We start from the raw sequence: 17174 nt of genomic DNA on the forward strand, positions 1-17174 counted from the left end.
TTTATGCAAAACATTAAAAATTCATTATCTTTGACGGTGCTCAACATCATCGCTCAATCAATAAAAAGGATCTGTTTAATAAAATAGAACAGTATTTTATACATAATGATACAATGTAAAAGTGCTTTGGAGTGAAACAGCTTCAGTCTGTGTTTGACTGATTCGTATGTGTGTGTGTGAATCTTAAAGGCCTGAGGGGAAATACAGATCAGCTGCAGGCTGAGACTGGAATTATCAAAGCTTTCCTGGCTGAGACACACAGAGACAAGGCGTGTTGTGTTTTCTTTAGCTTAGGAGTGAATAATGCCTGTATGATGGGGCGTTAAAGAATGCAACACAGCAGGGGAGAGGAGCAGTGTCAGGGTCTTAAGCAGTAAGTCTAAAGAAAGACTACAAGCATTTACACTGCTTAATAAACAAAACAAAGAAAGAAATGCTGACTGGCTGAAGGGAAATGAAAACAACCCATAGTTTGATGTATATATATGCAATTATCCCGACTACACATGATGAAAGGTAAAAGAGCACAAACAAATGAGTAAACCCTATGTATAAACTATATCAAAACAACATACCATATATTAGTTTAGTGAAGTACAGCCATAAATCAAACATGCATCTTGTATTGTAAATGAATCCACTGGTATGGGAACATCAGAGCTCCCTCATCATCATCATCATCATCATCATACACGTCAATATCCTGATCAAACAATAACCATTTAACACTTCTACTGTCCTAAAATGTATTTAAAAACGCGTGTGTTTACTTTATCCGAGCGCTGTTCCACTCTGACCGCCCTCCGCTAAAGGTTGAACTATAGCTCTCAGTAGTTGGACTGAGCAGATGAGAGGTAGAGTGATCGGTCACACAGTTCACAGGAAACTAAACGTGTTCATGTCACTTAGGTCTCTGCTTGTGGTAGCACCTAGTCCCTCTGGTCAGGATGCACTTTGAGGACATTTGTCAGTGAGTCTCACAGGAGGACAATACTTGGATTCATGAGCTTCTTGTTCCACTTGGCACACGTCGGAGCATTAGTGCATCACTGAATGCCGTACTTTGTCTCCAGTTCCTCGGTCGCCTGTCCCAAGTGCATCTTCCTTAGTTTATCCAACAGCTCTTCCAACAAAGGCCGGTGCAGCATTCCACCTCGTCCTCCTCCACTTGCCCGGGACCCTCGCTCGGCCCAAACCCGCAGCATTTGGTAGTGAGCCTCCCGACAGGCCCGGTGGTCCATCTCTGCCCGTTCGATCTCGGTATCCGTCACACCCAGAGAACGCACCAGCTGCTTCACCTGCAGAACTGGCACCAGATCCAGCACGGCATAAATCAGCTCAGGGACTGGAGAGGGGAGAGATGAGAGGGGAGAGATTAGAGGGGAGAGGAGAGGAGAGGAGAGAGGGGAGAGAGGGGAGAGGAGTGTTGAGGGAGGGAGATAAGGGTTAGTACAATGGGTTACTGTACGTTTGAGTCAGCACATACTGCACGGTTGGCCAGGTGAACGTGCCGATATGCACGTCAGCTCATGAACACTCACTCTTGATTTCCAGGGGGACACAGTCGGGTAGATTGGACAGCTCCAGGTCACTCACAGGACTTTGGGGAACAGCTGTGTTAAAGCTGTTATCTGCAGCTTCCTCGCGGAAAATCAGGGCCTGCATTCAAGTTACATTAAGAGTGAATTAAACGCTTTTATCCAATGTGAAGTACACTGAAACAAGTGAGATCTGTCCTGACATTGGTGCGTGTGTGCACTTACATGTTTAAGGTGGACATGTCAAAAACTACACAACAAATTTCAGCAAACATTGGCGAAAGGTTCAACCGAAAAGTTCACAGTAGCTTACATTTTAACTTTGTGAGACGGAGTCCCAACTGGAGGGAGGACTACAAGGCGGCCATAGCTCTTATACAGACAGAATATAGGCACACATAAAATCCTGTATGCTTTCATGGCATTTCCCTGCCCTCTACATTCAGTGGAACAAAGTAATGGTCGGCCACTGTACCTGCGTGGTTTCTGGGGACAGACCGTCAGACGGCTGCGACGGCTGCGACAGCTGCGACGGCTGCAGCAGCTCACTCCTGGTGTGCCGCCGCGTTGCTATGAAGGTGATGAGACCGACCAGCACCAGGGCCAACAAGGCCAACACTCCAGCTACAGCAATCACTTGAACAAGGGAGTAATTCCCTTTCTCAACTCCTTCACGAGGAACCAAGGAGCAAACAGGAACAAAACAAAGAAAGTTAGCATACATTACAAACTATAAATTGCATCCGGTTACCTTTTATCTATCACTTGCCCAGATCTCAAACCGATAACCTTATTGTTGTGATTTAAGACTTTTACCCTTTCTCTTACAGTATTTTATATTATATATTCTTGCTTTTTAGATGTAACCACTTAATATATATCTTGAGTTGGATTGTAAATTGTATCTACATCCAACAAGGATGAAGAGCACCAAATTAAACATCCTGTGATACAACCAACACCCTGAAACCATTTTCAGCACAAGAAGACCCATTTCACATAACGAGTCTCTGTGTACTGGCAGCATTCCTACCTGCCAGCCCACTACACCCACATATAACTGGCTTTTTTGTTTTATTTAAGTGCATGATTCCTGTTATATGTCGTGTGACTGCAGGCCCTAAATTACAGATCAATCCAGAGGAGTACACACCTGTGGAGCTCTTTACTTCAGGGCAGTGAAGCTCACAGTCCGTACAACTGAAGGGGAAGACAGAGGAAGTTACACAACACCCCAGGAGGAAGTAACACATAAAAAGGAGGAAGTGAAAAAAAACAGAGGGAGAAATTGTAAAAATCAGCGACTGATTCAGCGTACACACTCTAATAACTCCACTCTGGCACTTAAAGGACTGTTTACTGGAGTACTTAGACTTAAGATAGCACTGCTCTTTAGAATAAAGACCGTCATCTGTCATCATTACCTCATTACCTCTGATGGCTCCACTCATGTGTTTGCCGTGATGATGGGGTCAGAGTTTGAATGATAGGAATTATGGGCTTCACTCAAGTTTCCACAACACGCCTCTGTCGTACACATTCCAAATGAAAATGATTGGCCAGACTTTTGGTGCTAAGTGGCTACAATGATCACATTTTCTCAAACTCTGCCTCGGGAAGTAGGATTCTGTGTGACCTGAACACTAACACTCGCTGTTTCTTCCTATACAGGTGTTCTATTGGATCAATCTGAGAGTAATATCTCCACAGAGAGGAAACGTAACCACGGAGACTAACTTAAAAGGCCAAATTACTTCTCTCTTCTGCTGACGACAAATGGAAAGACTGAACATTGGTCAGAAGTGTGTTGAAAGTTCCAACTCCATAAAGCAACTTCCCTAAAAGCAGTGTGTGAAACAATGACTGTGTAGGGAGGCCCTCACACAGTATACTCACCCTTTGCACGGCACACACTTGTTTTTGGCCCTGTAGTAGTCCTGTTCGCACACACACACAGTGTTGTGCTCTGGAGTACCTGAAAATCAGTAAAACAGTATTTCGTAAAGAGGAATAAAGGGAAAACTAGACATTGTTGAGATATGAAGATGGAGACACACTTGGGCCGATTTTGAGTATAAACAGTAGCATTGCTCCATCCTTACAACACTCACATGCGTGTGTTTGTCGCTCTCCGGCTCCACACTGTGTACATTTGAGACACTGGGATGTTCCTGAGTCAATGACGTCTTTGAAAAATCCATTTAGACAGCGACATTCAGCGTCACGGTCACGCTCACACAGACGGCCGACGACTTCAAACTCTGCACAAAGAGGAGAAAGGGGAGAAACGTCACCTGAAGCTGCATGGTTACAGGGCTACAGAGTTACAGAGCGCCGGCAGCCAAAAGACTCGGAAAAAAGGTCACACTCACTTTTTTTGCAACTTTTGCAACGTCTGCAGTTTGGGTAGTAGTTCATCTGATCTGTGTATTCCCCAGCGGGACAGGGCGTGCAGTTACTTCTCAGGCCTGCGCCGTGGCACTCATCCACGAGTTTAAAACCTGGGAGAAGGAGTTATGAGTTTGAAAACACAAAATGAGCGGAAAATGGAAGGAATGCCATTTCTTAACAACTTCTTTTAGACCAGGACATATTCAAGAGCAGCATCAATGTTCTGTGCTTACACGACCCCAATCTGGCACTTATGTCCGTGCCATCATTCATATCTCCACGCTGTCTCAGAAAATATAAAGATTGTTGGCGTTCTTTATCACATCATTTTCCAACTCCGCTCACTTCTCCCAGCGACAGTGGCAGCTATATAAATCATTTGAGGCCAAACTGGTTCTGGGAAAAGCCTTTCATGTGTGAGCAGATATGAAAGTGCGAGGGGGCAGGTAAGGAGGGTGTGTGTTCAGCTATTTTAAAGGTATAATCAACCAGCGGGTACATAAAACACTGCACATTGACCTTGTTTGCTCTCAGAGCCTGGGATAACTCTGGAAAGTTATAATAACTGGACTGGAATAAACACAGCTGATGAGCCAAAACACACTTTCACAAAATAACCACACCCGGTGCTCATTTCTTTATGTGCCAGGTTCAGAACTTATCAGTCAATCCTTGTACTAAAGTGTGTAGGGGTGTGTAGGGGAGGTCGTCCATTACCTGGGGAGCATTTGTTGCAACAAATTCCCTTTTCGCTGAGATACTCCCCATGTCTACACGTCTGCTCCTCTGAAGGCTCCAAAGCCAGAGCCCAGCTGGGGACCAACATGCACTGCAACACACAATCAACACCATTACATTATCTCAGGATTGTATTTGGTTACTTTGGTTTGATTGTTTCTCCTAATGTTTGTTTTATTGCACATTTTTTTACGTGTTATGGTTTTTGGAGCAGCATTTCTCTTAAAGGGGGCCACATTATGCTTTTCACTTCCCTGTCATTTGTGTAGTGGATGTAACACATGCTGGCCAATCAGAATGTGGCGAGTGGCCTTTCCAGGGGGGGTGGTCTGTTTGCATTCAGTGTGCACGCTGATGTTTGTTTTTTTAGCCCATTACGCCAGAACAGAAGCCTAAATCTGAGTAATACGTCCCCCTTTGTGTACGTCAGCGTACTTTGCCATCATTAAGCACAAACATACACAGTTGGTTTAGCTCAGATTAACACACTAATAGGGGCATTAGTGCTCTAGGAGCTTCATGAAGTGTTTCTCACCATGAGGAGCAACAATGAGCCAGCAGTGACTTTTACTCGCCATCTTCCTCTGTAGCCAACTGCCTCCATGAGCTCACAGGTCTGAATCACTCCATCAGAGGTCACCTGCAATACAACACACAGGTTGGAACACACTTTGAAAACACAGCAAAGTCATTAAACTAACTAAAAGTGAACCGTGAAGCTTTGCTGAGTTAATAATGGACACTACGGCTCTGCTTGTTTCATTATAAGAGGGCAGTGAACAAACATCCTGCTGGGAAAAGACTGCGTCGTTTCTGCGCCACTTGTTTGGCAACTTCACCCTTTGCTGTCCGACGCTGGACGACAACGAAAAAAGCATTCAAAGTAACCGCAAGATAGCGAGATAAACTATGTAGACCCACGCAGACATGTTGACGTATTAAAACGTAAATCTATCCAAAGATTGAAGCAGTTTTTTTTTTCAACTTTGTTCTGACTTAGTTTCGGTTTACGGACCACAGGCGCCCACAAAAGCAGGTCACGTATGACTGTTTCCACACAATGACACACATAGTGATGTTTTTACCGGCGTCTTACCTTTGGAAAAGCTTTACACGCAGCGAAGTCCCTTTAGTTCGGGTCCATTAGGCGACATTAATGTATATAAAAGTTAAAGTAGCTAATTTGAATAAATGCGGAGCGCAGAGCTGCTTGCCCGTTCAGTCGTGTGGGCGGGGCCATACGGGAAACGGCTTCAAGGAACAGCGCGAGCCAGTGTTGGGCAACACACACACACACACACACACACACACACACACACACACACACACACACACACACACACAGACAGACAGATACACGCACACACACGCACACACGCGCGCGCGCACACACACACACACACACACACACACACACACACACACACCCTACAGGTGAATCACATTCAGTCATAAAAACAATCCGCTGCTCACATTCTGCCCCTCAATTGTGCAATTTCTACCCAGTTACTTGTCATACTGAAGAACAAGAATACCAAATAAATAAATATGTAAAAAGTATATGATATTTCTGTTAAAGGGAGAAATGTACCAGGATGAAACTTTGCTCCATAATAAAAGTTGTTTTATAGCACAGTTGGTACTAAATGAATGCTGCAGCCAATAAGACATAAAACTGCATAAATTACATGTACTTTCCAGCTTTAAATTACGACTACATCCCTCTTAAAATAGCTATAAAACGAGAAATGATGGGTCTTGAGGTTAGGGTTCTTTACCAAGTTCCTCTGCCTGGATTTCCTAGGACACTAGAAAATAAGCGGTCACATAATAAAAGGGGTTGTTAAATGTAAGATTACTTTGTTCACAGTTTATAGAAGAAAGCAAGTGTGGCTAATGAAGTTAGTCATTCAAGAACTACCATAGAAGTTTAATTAAAGGGCTAAAGGTACATAGCTGGAACAGTGCTGCACTTTATTTGGCAGGATGTAAACTCACATGACCTGGCATGTATCAAACAGAGTCAGTCAGCAGAGCAAGACAAGTGCTTCCTCTGAAAACCACAGTCTTCCTTTTCAGTGGGCAGGAAATCCATCTTTACCCCTGTGTGCTCGCTGCCATCTTTCTCTTTCTCTCACACACATTTACCAAACACATACTGTACATACAAAGGCAGGCTTGGCACTATTAAAGGGCCTACTCCTCAAATCTCACCTTATACTACTTTAATTGAATAGTCATAGTGAGGGGAAGTGCATGTGTTCATTCGGCGTTTTGTTACAACATTTTTATGTTATGTTTTATTTGCAAGAGACAAATTATGCAAATGATAGTAGTATAAGATGGGGACATGGGTGGATACTTAGCTCTTGTTGACTTTATTTGCTATTGGGGGCACTATGTCACATATGAAAACAAACCCTAGGTAAGAGTCACTCCCTGAATTTGAACAGCTCCCTCCACAGGCACTAAACACTTAGACAGCAATTTTCACACGTTGAACAGTGCCACTGACTCATACACGTGACTTTCACACACATGGCCTTTAGAGTCCAGGATTATTGGAAGTGTGTGTTTGCATAGAGACCATAGAATTTGATCCAAAAGGAGATAATTTATGCTCATTATCCGTTTACTTCCTGGCAAAAATACATCAGCATTTCTTATCGAACGGGGTAATACTTACGGTCAACCCGCCTAATATTGAAACTTTAACATAAACGTGTCCGGGGTTGGTCTCACTCAGTTGAGCGTGATTATGCTGCTCAGTCATTTCTCTTCTCGTCGTGTCTGTGAGTGAGACTGTTCGCTGAGACACACACGGCCCTTGGAGGCGTCTCGCTTCTGTCACAGCATTCTCATCTGGAGACCCAGTTTGAAATTTCTCAGCAGGTCACGTGTTGTGGCTAGGTTTCGCCGAGAACTAAGATAGCGCAGAGGCCACTGTGGTCACACACACAGGAAACTGCAACGGGAAAGCTGCCTCTCGCCACTCGTGTGGTTCAGTTGAACATAAGAATGAGATTAAATGAATGAATCGATTATATAAAAAACATGGCTGGTGTAATTTTTACAGGACATTGTTTACAAATCGGATTCGGTCTAAATCATCCAGCAATCTGTGGTTTAGTGAGCTATGAATCCATTATAAGGCGTTATAATATTATTTGGTTTTGTGCAAGGAAATACCTGCCATTTTATTTGCACAGCTGCTCATCAACAGAATCTCATTTCTCGCAATAATGCTTATCACCTCAAAGGTATGACTCGGCAGCTTTCCGGAAAAGCAACAGAAGGGTTTCAGGTTGAATGTTGTGTATTGCTTCGACTGTAATCACACCGTCAATAACCAATGAAGACAGAGAGCAATAGAGCAAAGGAAAGAAAAGGAACGCGCCAGCCGTTTACACAGAGAAATATCCATTTTTGATGAAATGAGAGAAACGGTGCCTGTGGAAAAAGTGGAGGCTGGCAGAGGGGGTTGTTTTTGTGGCAGGTGCTTGTGCAGAGTGCCAGTGGTCGTGGCAAAGAGATGGGAGAGACAGAGAGAGAGACAGAGAGACAGAGAGAGGGGGAGATAACAGTGAGAACAGAGCAGCAAAGAGGTTCTCTAATTGAGTCATCACTGGCATTTTGATGTGCAAACCCCTGACAAACATCTGGTCCCATGTTCAGTCACACACTCAGAGGGTCCCAGTGCACATCTCCTCACCTCCTCTCAGCCATGGTAAGTAACAACGCGTTTTTATCTGTCGCTGTGAGTTAAGCCATTGCTGTAAGTGTCAACTACAATAGACCCGAGCACCATGAAGAGAATGTGTGCATCAGATCCAAGTTCAATTTGACATCTGTTCAGACTTGTGCGATTGTTAAAATGTACTGTAGAGCTTTGATATTTTCATACTGAACAATTATTACATGTCTTCTTCGTCTTCTTCTTCTTCTTCTTCTTCTTCTTCTTCTATTACTTCTTCTTCTTCCTCTTCTCCAGTCTCTCCATCACATTCATCTTATTTTCCTGGTCAGTCTCCCTCTGCTCTCTGCTGTCTTGTCCCCAGAGTGCAGTGAAACACAATATCTGTGGCCAATAGATGTCAACAAACTGTGCTGTAAAAAGTGTCCACCAGGTAGAGCGACGTTTACTTGTCTAGATATGTTTCCAAATGTTGCCGCTGAAACATGTATCAAACTGTGGTGGAGGAACAAGCAGTTCAATTCCTGAATCAATTATACATGATCTAATTTCTGTGTACATTCCAGGAGAGTTTATACGGTCTCGTGATCCACACACTTGTACAAATCTGTGTGAGAAATGCCGCCCTGGCTGGTTCACAGATTCCTACAATGCTGCCTTGAAATGCACTCGGTGCAAAATATGCGACAACAGAGGTGAGTGATTTCACAGTTTGACATTTGATACAGAGCTCAAAGAGACTTCATGCCTGTCCACACATGGGATTTCTGTGTTCGGACCGAGTTTTTTTTATTTCCTGAAACATCTCGCTGCTTTATCCTCCCGAGACCCTGTGTCCTCATATGTGGACATTTTTCCCCCCTACATCATTATGCTTAACTCAAACCTGTTGTCCTCATGTCTGGACATTTTCACTGCCCTTAGAAATGCATACAAAATAAATATCCACGTCTCAAGAGGTTTGAGACTAATTGTGATCCACTGTGAACTCATTTGTAATGATTCATGTTGTGTGTTTGCAAAGCCTGTGCATTTTCATGTGTGTCTGTGTGTTGTGAGTGTGATTATGTGAGTGAATCATCATATCCCCTCAATCCAGACATATTACTATTTGTACAAAACTCAACAGCCAGAATCTCACTGCTTAGTCAACTCTGCCTGTGGGTCGTAATTTCAGAGAATTGTGCCCATAGAAACCAACAGTGACATCAGTGAGGGATTTCCCCCCTCTGTAAATGATGGTGGGACACAGTCAGAGAGAGACGGGGATGGGGGGATGGGGGGTGTCTGAAAAACGCTCTCTGGGTCTAGGTGGGATTCTGCAGCAGAGGTTCATGTCTGCAGTCGCTTTAGTATTAATCTCAGTATAAGCAGCAGCCCACCAGTGGAATCAGAGACAGAGGAGTTTCAGATCAGTAGACCATCATCGTGTCAGTGGAAACAAAAAAAAACGCAGAAAAGAGGTAAACATCGGAAACAGAAATGTCAAACCCTGTATAATGGTTCAGGTCTTTGTTACAGGTGAGCAAAAACCACCTGTTTGCTGTATTCTTAAATGTCACTGTGGAAATTAGAGCACACACACAAGTGAGAGAAGGTTGAGGATTCTGACTTTGAAGTTTTGGGTAGATTCATATTTTATGATAACTGTCACAACAGTATGGCTTATAAAATCCTCAGATAAAGATTAAACATTTCTTTCTCATGCGAACTATAAAAGTGTAATGGGAAAATGCATTTCACCAGCAAGTAAATGGTCCCACTCCTGCTCTTCAACAATATACACATTGAAACACGTATTGTGGTCCAGCTGACGTGCAGATTTGATGATGTTTTAACTTTAAGATAAAGTATTATTATGCCCGGAGGGAGTCTGGTGTTGAGCCTTGCGAAATCAGCTTTGGCAACGGAGCACTGAGGACAAGACACTGTGTCTGTGGATTTAAATCAAAACAGATTAGGTTCCACTGTTGAAGTCTGTGTGTTTCATGATTTGTGATGATCAAAAGTGTGTTTGAGAAAACATTCTGTGAGAAAGAACTTGTCCCATCAAAGTGAAATACTGCTTTGAGTGAAAAACAGTGTACCTGACATGTACCTGTTTGTGAGTCAGTTTTAGACTCTGCTGCTTTTTATCACATTCTGAATCATTTCTGTTTTCATGTTCTGAAGACCTCTTGTGTGTGTGTGTGTGTGTATGTGTGTGTGTATGTGATATAATTTAAGTTTCTTGCAGTGACCGTGTTGTGAAATGTGTTTTCCTTCCAGAAAACCTGGTGTTACAGTTAGAGTGTAATGTTACTCATGACACTGTGTGTAGATGTCAGCCCGGGTACAGATGCACAGGTCAACCATGCGACGTCTGTCAGCTGATTCCAACCCCAACCCCAACCCCAACCCAAACCACACCCACACCAAGACACAGACCCAATACATCTACCGCTGGTAAGACACTCAAACTCAGCGCATACAACAAAAACTTTTTCCACAGGTTGAGGGCGTATTTTTAGTGTGTGTGTGTGTGTGTGTGTGTGATTGCGTGTGGCATCCAGTTCTTGAGGTGGTAAATCTACAAAGAAAACATTTAAAAAAACAAACAAACGACTTTCCCAAGCTGTCCTTCCATTCATTTTCCCAAGCTGTACTATTGAACCTGAATGTACCATTCCAGTCTATCTGCATTCATAGACACACAGCTCAAAGTTATGTCTGTGATAATGTCACAAATGTAACTTTCCTTTTAAATGTCAAGAGTTAACCAAGTTAATTACTAAGATAAGTGTGTTTGCCCTCTTTCTCTATGCAGCCTCCAAACCTGTAACACTCAGCACACTAGGGATTCCCACTGAACCAAGCAGAGGTAAAGGAAACTAACAGCAGTATGCATAGCAAAAGTGTTTGAATTGTCTGCAAGCACTTATGTTCTTCTCCCAATCATACAGAAAATAATTCCTGGCTCGTGGTGATAATTGTTGTCCTGTGTGCTACTGTATTACTCATGGTTGTATTAAAAGTCAGGCCCCTCCTGGACTGGATCCGATCAAAACATGGTAAGATGGCGGATAATTATTTATGAGGATGAAGCACACGTACACACAGCATCTTATTACCTCACATATTGAATTGTTACTCTGCCCTTTGTGTCTCAGGTTGCTTTTTTCGCGAAAAGATTGCAATTCCAGCAACAGAGGAGGACAGCGTATCCAAGCCAATCCAGGAAGTGTGCAGGAAATGTGACCAACCTATTGATGTTTGATGTTAAGACAAAAAGAAAGCTGCTGATGGAGGGAATAATCTGAGCCTGGAGCAGGAAGATAACGTAGGGAAAGGTAGCACAAATGAAAATGTCTCTCATGGAGCCAGATGTGACTCAGAAATGTGACTGCACGCACAAATGAATACATACATTATGTAGTCTGTTGCACTTGTGTTATCGCTGACTATCTGGGGTATTACTACAACATACAGTATTACATAAAGAACTCTGAGGCTGGAGCTGTACATGCTATACACCAGAGTCAGCGATGCTATGTTGCTATATGGAAGTATGTACTATGGTACACGGAAGTTGTAGATATTTCACATTTTTACAGTTGTATAAAATATGTGTAGATAGAGCTTTTTATGCTGTAATATAGCAGTTTTAGATTCATGAGAGAGAAACATCACATGGAACTGTTTGTACAAAGAACTTTTATTCAATGTACTTTTATTACAAATGTATGTATTTGAAAATAAAGTTTCATTGCAATTGAAACAGCTAATATTTGTGCAAAACTTTTTGAACATTCACATATCATAGCTGGGAGCAGACAAACCTTCTTAAAGCTCACAGACATATTTACAGAATTTATTAAATTATACCTCACAGAAGCGGTTGTGGATTGGAAGCACCGATGCCTGGAAAAGGTTTTCACTGCACGTGTCAGAAGCAGAATCAGGAGAGAGCTGCCATGTGCTTCTCCACACTCCTCTGTGGACATTGCACAGTTCCTTTCTTTGAATACCTGTAGGAAAGGTCTAAGATGCTTCTGGCGCATCATTGCACTTCCTCTTTGGACATGTGACAGTCCTTCCCCTGCTCCTGAGAGGGAAAGAAAACTTGGCCCATCTCTGCGCTCCTCTCCTCCTCCGAGAGATGAGCAGAGGGAGACGGTGTAGGATGAAACACAGGACAGCTTCTTTCTTCTTCTTCTCCTTCTTCATAGTTCACTCTCTCTCTGGTCTCCTCCCTTGTTGGCCCAACTTGGCCAGTGAACTGACTGAGCAAGCTGAATATGACTGTGCCGGGGTTGTGAACATGGACTGAACCTATGAAGAAATGAATAAGCAACTTCAGAAAGTGAGTCAAGCGTTTCACATAAAGTCTTAATTTCACTCATCAGTACCCAGATTGGCTGCTGAGAGAGATGATGTCTGTTGTTTTGCACCGGCTGAGTCTCTGGTGGTCTGGTGAGTTGACTCCTTCCTCTTATAAGATGAAGCATCTCTGCTCCCCTACAGAAGATCATGTTTATCAGAGAAACTACATCATGTATGCAAAGAGATGAGTGAAAGAGTACTGGAGGTCATTTCTGACTTACCTCGTTTCGTAGTTTGATAAGAGCTGAAAAATAGTAGACAAGTTCATCAGAAGACAAAACACACTTCCTCTGCAGTAATTGCACTTATTCATCAATAATGAATCGTGTTTATATTTCACACAGCAGCTATCAGTCTGTGTTTACTTTCCCATAAGTGAGCAAGCAATCGTGTTTATGAGCACTATCAATCATACTGAGACTCTGGAGACTGAAAAGGTTTTTGGATGTTCTTACCGAGCTTGAAACAGGTTTTCTCTCCGGCACAGCGAACACAGGTCAGAATGACGAGGGAGATGGATGCTATGACAACCAACGAACACAAGACGGCAATCAAGTGATTGCTGGTCTTATCTGAAAGGGGCGGGGGTGTTGATTTGTCAGAAAAGTATGCTTAAGGTCAAGTTCAGTTTAGTCTCTATCTATCTCTTGTTCTCACACACACACACCTACTCACCTGGTTTAACATCTGTGTCATTTCCTTTTCGTGCGTCTAGCTGAGAGGCGCATCTGTGTAAGACAAGAGAGAAGCGTCAAATATTTCCATCTACACTTTTCTAAGTATGTTAGGGCATTAACAGGCCTAATCTGACATACAGTATATGTTAGGCAGCACATCCTCATGCTCAATATAACCCAGTATCAGAGAACACTTTATATGTGAGTGTCCTGCAGATGGTTAAACTATAGAAACACTCACTTGGGAAATTGGCAGAGTGGAGGTAAAGCACTGCTGTGTGTTATGGCTGCTGGGGTGTGTTCGTCTTTGCCTGCGATCACAGCTGGTGCCTCTAGAAAACAGAAGAGGAAAATTGAGTCGGGTGTCGGGTGACGAGGATCGAACAGATCAAACTTCCCTCCTTCCATCTGAAAGTTTGAAACTTGCGGTGTCATGCAACTTTACCAAGAGTACTGAAGGGTGAGCAGATGTGTTGGCCAATGCAAAATATATGAAACTATACATTCAAATTCTGAATATGAGGAAGGGTCTTTACGTTTAAAGAGTGAAAATGTTTTGCGAAAACACAATTAAAATTTCAGCGATTATTTTAACCATACGTCTCCAAATCCATACCACTAGCATCTGAGCACTGACCTCCATCCAGGGCCCCACCCCAGTACCTTCTTTCATCATGGGGCCCCCTGCTGGCTGGGGACCGCTTGACATTTGTGTCAATCACTCAATCAAATTTGGCGCTTTTTCTACACTAAATGTAACCCGTGCATAGCAGCGCACACACAGATAGAAGACAGGATGAACAAATGAATCACAGTTACCGGTTGTTGTCTGGATCTTGGTGCACTGTCGGCAGTTTTCTGAGTGTGGGACAAAGTTGGAGCAGCTGTAACCGACCTCACAGTTGCACTTCAGGTCGGATGTGGGAGTGCAGTTCTGAACTACCTTCAGATGATTCCCTGAGGAGAGATAGAGAGAGAGAGAGATGTGTGTGATCCTCAGGTTACAGGGCATTTACAGAAACCTATTGATTTATGATTTGAAAGGATGGACAGAAAGACATTTTACTTGGCCTGCAGTCACGGAAGCAGGAGTGGCAGCTGACGTCTTTGTTTAGGACACGTGAGTAGCTTCCAGCGGGACAGGCTTCACACTCCATGCAAGACCGAAACTTCTGATGGTGGCCTAACACACACGAAGGAAGAGAGCCAGAGCGACAGGATGACAAGCAGAGCGGAGAGACGGTAGAGTGCATATTAATCAAGGATGTGGTCACAGAGTACAGCTCTGTGTGTCACTCTCTTGACAGAGGCAGAGAGAGAGAGAGAGAGAGAGAGAGAGATTCAGGCAGAAACACAGACACAGACTATGACCGATACAGTGCAGTGTGTCCCTGTAATTTCCATACATTAATCACTGCTGACTCACTCCTTACAAACAATAACAGCGTGAGTCAAACCAAAATGAGGAACAGATAGCAGGAGATAAATGGATGAACACACAGTATGACAAAGAGCTCCACTCACCCGGAGGACACATTCTACACGTCCTGTCTCCCACCGTGTAATACTCAATCTTCTCTGCCTGTCAATACATTCATACAAATTGATAATCACAATATTAACAATCAATAAAGGCTTGCATCGCTCAAATATGAATATTTATGACACATACATGTAGATTTGAGAGCTATCCCTTGATCCGTATGAGTTTGTCTTTATTGTCACTATTAGACACATGAAATAGAGACTGATGATGATGGTGATGGTGATGGTGATGATGGTGAGGTCATTATAACAGGTAAAACTATGTATATGTAATTAAATGGTACATATTGTAGCATACACATTGTGATATATGTGGCTATATTATACATATAGGTAGAGTGCAATGGCGTAAGGTTTTGCAGTGAGTTATGGTTACCGGGGGAGACGAGGTCACTAGCTGTACAGATAACACCAGCACAGCCACAAAGAGTTGAACAATCACCATCACTATGAAGTAATAATGCAAGTGAAGATAAGTAACATGTAACCAAACATTTCTTTCAATTTAAATCATTCTACAAAACTGTGTATTTTAATACCTTCAGCTTCAATGTCCCCGTTGCCGTGTCTCAGTGTGTGGCTGGGCTTCCTTAAGGTGTGTCTGCCTTTCTGAGCCTTCTCTCGTCTTAGCTCTCTGTCCTCTGCGTCATCGTTTCCTTACCTGTCAACATCTTCCTGTCTTCCTGTCTCTGCCGCCCACTGCGCTCAGCCTGCCGGTGTCCTGTTTACACGCTCAGCTCAGGCAGAGCACCCTGAGCTCGCTGACAAGCATCTCTGCATCAGAGCCTTCGTCACTTTCCGTGCAAGCAGCAAAGTGACGAAGGCTGGATCTGCTCTCTGCACGTGGAGAAGGACCTCAACCTTCTCAGCAGTGACGGTTTTTTGGTTTTCGTGAAGAGGCCATGTGTCAGTTGGAAGCTTTCAGAGGGGACCAATTGTGATGACACTATCATTTTGAGTTTTGTTTGTAAAAGCTTAGTTTGGCACTGAACGGAACATTTTTTCAAGTTTAATTACTTCATGACTGTTGACTTTGTATGAATCACTGGATGTGACAGGCAGAGACGTTTACTGCCTGTAGATCAGACGGGAAATCTCTGCATCCAACCAAGCGCCACAAACAAGGCGTCAACTAGAGTCACTGAAAAACCTCAAGAATGCCTCTGACACTGCGTTAAAAAAAGATGGCCCACAATCACGTAGAAGAGTGTTTACACAGGGCCATTTTACAACAACAAGAGCTAATTTATCTAACTTATTTGTGAATAAGTTGGCGACAGAAACTGAATTTCCACGGATTTAATTTGTTTAGATTCTCCACAGCAATATCTACAGTCATCTGCCGTACCTCCAGGTGGTACACAAACCACAGCTTGAGAACCACTATGCCACAGATACTATTACATTTGTTGAAGTCAATGTGTAAAGCGTCCACTGATGTATTGCGAATATTGTATTGTCACAAAATGTGTTCAATAAAATGCAATTACTTTTGAAAAATCACAAAGTAAAAAAATGCTTTATCAATATTCTGTTTTTGTGATGTAAGTAATGAAGGAATAAAAACATTTCATGTCTTATTGAAGATTTTCTGCAGAAACATTTGGTCAAAAATAGTTAACAGAGGGCTGGAAACAAATGAAGCCCAAGATATCGACAGAAAGTTTAGAGGTTGGTATTCAGTGTGTGTGTGTGTGTGTGTGTGTGTGTGTGTGTGCATATTGGGAAAGAAAGTACACGTCATCTTCTTGCTTAGCGGTATCGTTTATTCTTTCAATCTCTCGACACTTTACAAAGCACTGCAGTGAAGCATTAGCCAAACTTACTTCATGTTTAAAGCTGCACGGTCACTCATGTAATCAATCAATCAATCATTTCATACATGGGATTATTCAATTGATTTGTAGTGTAAAACAATCCAATCAAAGTGTTTCAATTGAAGAAGTGGAAAAAAAACATTTGTTTTCCTTCACCACATTAACCAATCAAATCACTCGAAGCTTCTGTCATTTTTAATGCTTGTGTGTGACGGTGGATATTTTACTCTTGCAGACTTTATACACAGATATATCCAAAGTTAATTCCTTGACAAGTATAATTTCAAAGCCATCAGTCATTAAGCTTTTGCATTTCAGCAGTATTTTACAATTGAGAGTTGTTTTTAAAATGGACTTTACTGGGCAAATGTACACTCATAATGTGTAACTGTGTACACATGTTTGAGTTGGT

At 42.8% G+C, this 17174-nt stretch overlaps 3 protein-coding genes across 5 annotated transcripts; 1 reads left to right on the top strand and 2 right to left on the bottom strand.

The window, feature by feature from the left end:
• On the bottom strand, window positions 1-5914 carry tnfrsf1a (tumor necrosis factor receptor superfamily, member 1a). Its single transcript, XM_076154647.1, has 10 exons — window positions 5764-5914; window positions 5203-5307; window positions 4647-4758; window positions 3911-4039; window positions 3650-3799; window positions 3435-3513; window positions 2692-2738; window positions 2014-2207; window positions 1542-1659; window positions 1-1345 (listed from the first exon to the last, which is right to left on the bottom strand). The coding sequence occupies exons 2-10, from the start codon at window positions 5269-5271 to the stop codon at window positions 1047-1049; spliced, it is 1197 nt and encodes a 398-aa protein (XP_076010762.1). The 5' UTR covers window positions 5272-5307; window positions 5764-5914; the 3' UTR covers window positions 1-1046.
• A 98-nt stretch (window positions 5915-6012) lies between these two features.
• On the top strand, window positions 6013-12125 carry LOC143003890 (uncharacterized). Of its 3 annotated transcripts, none has more exons than XM_076154649.1 (7): window positions 6013-8394; window positions 8659-8794; window positions 8928-9056; window positions 10630-10806; window positions 11168-11221; window positions 11304-11411; window positions 11511-12125. In XM_076154649.1, exons 1-7 carry the CDS (start codon window positions 8335-8337, stop codon window positions 11615-11617), a joined length of 771 nt encoding a protein of 256 aa, XP_076010764.1. In that variant the 5' UTR covers window positions 6013-8334; the 3' UTR covers window positions 11618-12125. The 3 variants fall into 3 exon arrangements, with proteins under 3 accessions (XP_076010764.1, XP_076010765.1, XP_076010766.1); XM_076154650.1 differs by having other exon boundaries at window positions 8726-8794; XM_076154651.1 differs by lacking the exon at window positions 8659-8794.
• On the bottom strand, window positions 12038-15745 carry LOC143003889 (uncharacterized). The gene is made up of 11 exons (XM_076154648.1): window positions 15485-15745; window positions 15322-15392; window positions 14925-14982; window positions 14467-14583; window positions 14220-14357; window positions 13642-13732; window positions 13399-13451; window positions 13179-13295; window positions 12945-12967; window positions 12750-12858; window positions 12038-12672 (listed from the first exon to the last, which is right to left on the bottom strand). The coding sequence occupies exons 2-11, from the start codon at window positions 15388-15390 to the stop codon at window positions 12401-12403; spliced, it is 1047 nt and encodes a 348-aa protein (XP_076010763.1). The 5' UTR covers window positions 15391-15392; window positions 15485-15745; the 3' UTR covers window positions 12038-12400.
• Window positions 15746-17174: the final 1429 nt, after the last annotated feature.

Source organism: Genypterus blacodes, unplaced genomic scaffold (genome assembly GCF_046128005.1).
Source record: "Genypterus blacodes isolate CSIRO-AG114 ecotype Tasmania unplaced genomic scaffold, CSIRO-AGI_Gbla_v1 ptg000063l_1, whole genome shotgun sequence".
NCBI lineage: Eukaryota > Metazoa > Chordata > Actinopteri > Ophidiiformes > Ophidiidae > Genypterus > Genypterus blacodes.

Bases quoted from the DNA above. Each gene is read 5' to 3' on its own strand.
- LOC143003889 (XM_076154648.1), bottom strand. From the start codon at position 15,390: ATGGTGATTGTTCAACTCTTTGTGGCTGTGCTGGTGTTATCTGTACAG. The intron at 13,733-14,219 runs GTAACTGTGATT...TCTGTTTTCTAG, and splicing joins CAAGATCCAGACAACAACCG to AGGCACCAGCTGTGATCGCA. The intron at 12,673-12,749 runs GTACTGATGAGT...ATTTCTTCATAG, and splicing joins TCTCTCAGCAGCCAATCTGG to GTTCAGTCCATGTTCACAAC.
- tnfrsf1a (XM_076154647.1), bottom strand. From the start codon at position 5,271: ATGGAGGCAGTTGGCTACAGAGGAAGATGGCGAGTAAAAGTCACTGCT. The intron at 3,514-3,649 runs GTGAGTGTTGTA...ACTGATTTTCAG, and splicing joins AGAGCGACAAACACACGCAT to GTACTCCAGAGCACAACACT. The intron at 2,208-2,691 runs GTGTGTACTCCT...TTCCTCGTGAAG, and splicing joins TGAAGTAAAGAGCTCCACAG to GAGTTGAGAAAGGGAATTAC.
- LOC143003890 (XM_076154649.1), top strand. From the start codon at position 8,335: ATGTTCAGTCACACACTCAGAGGGTCCCAGTGCACATCTCCTCACCTC. The intron at 10,807-11,167 runs GTAAGACACTCA...TTCTCTATGCAG, and splicing joins ACCCAATACATCTACCGCTG to CCTCCAAACCTGTAACACTC. The intron at 11,412-11,510 runs GTAAGATGGCGG...TTTGTGTCTCAG, and splicing joins CTGGATCCGATCAAAACATG to GTTGCTTTTTTCGCGAAAAG.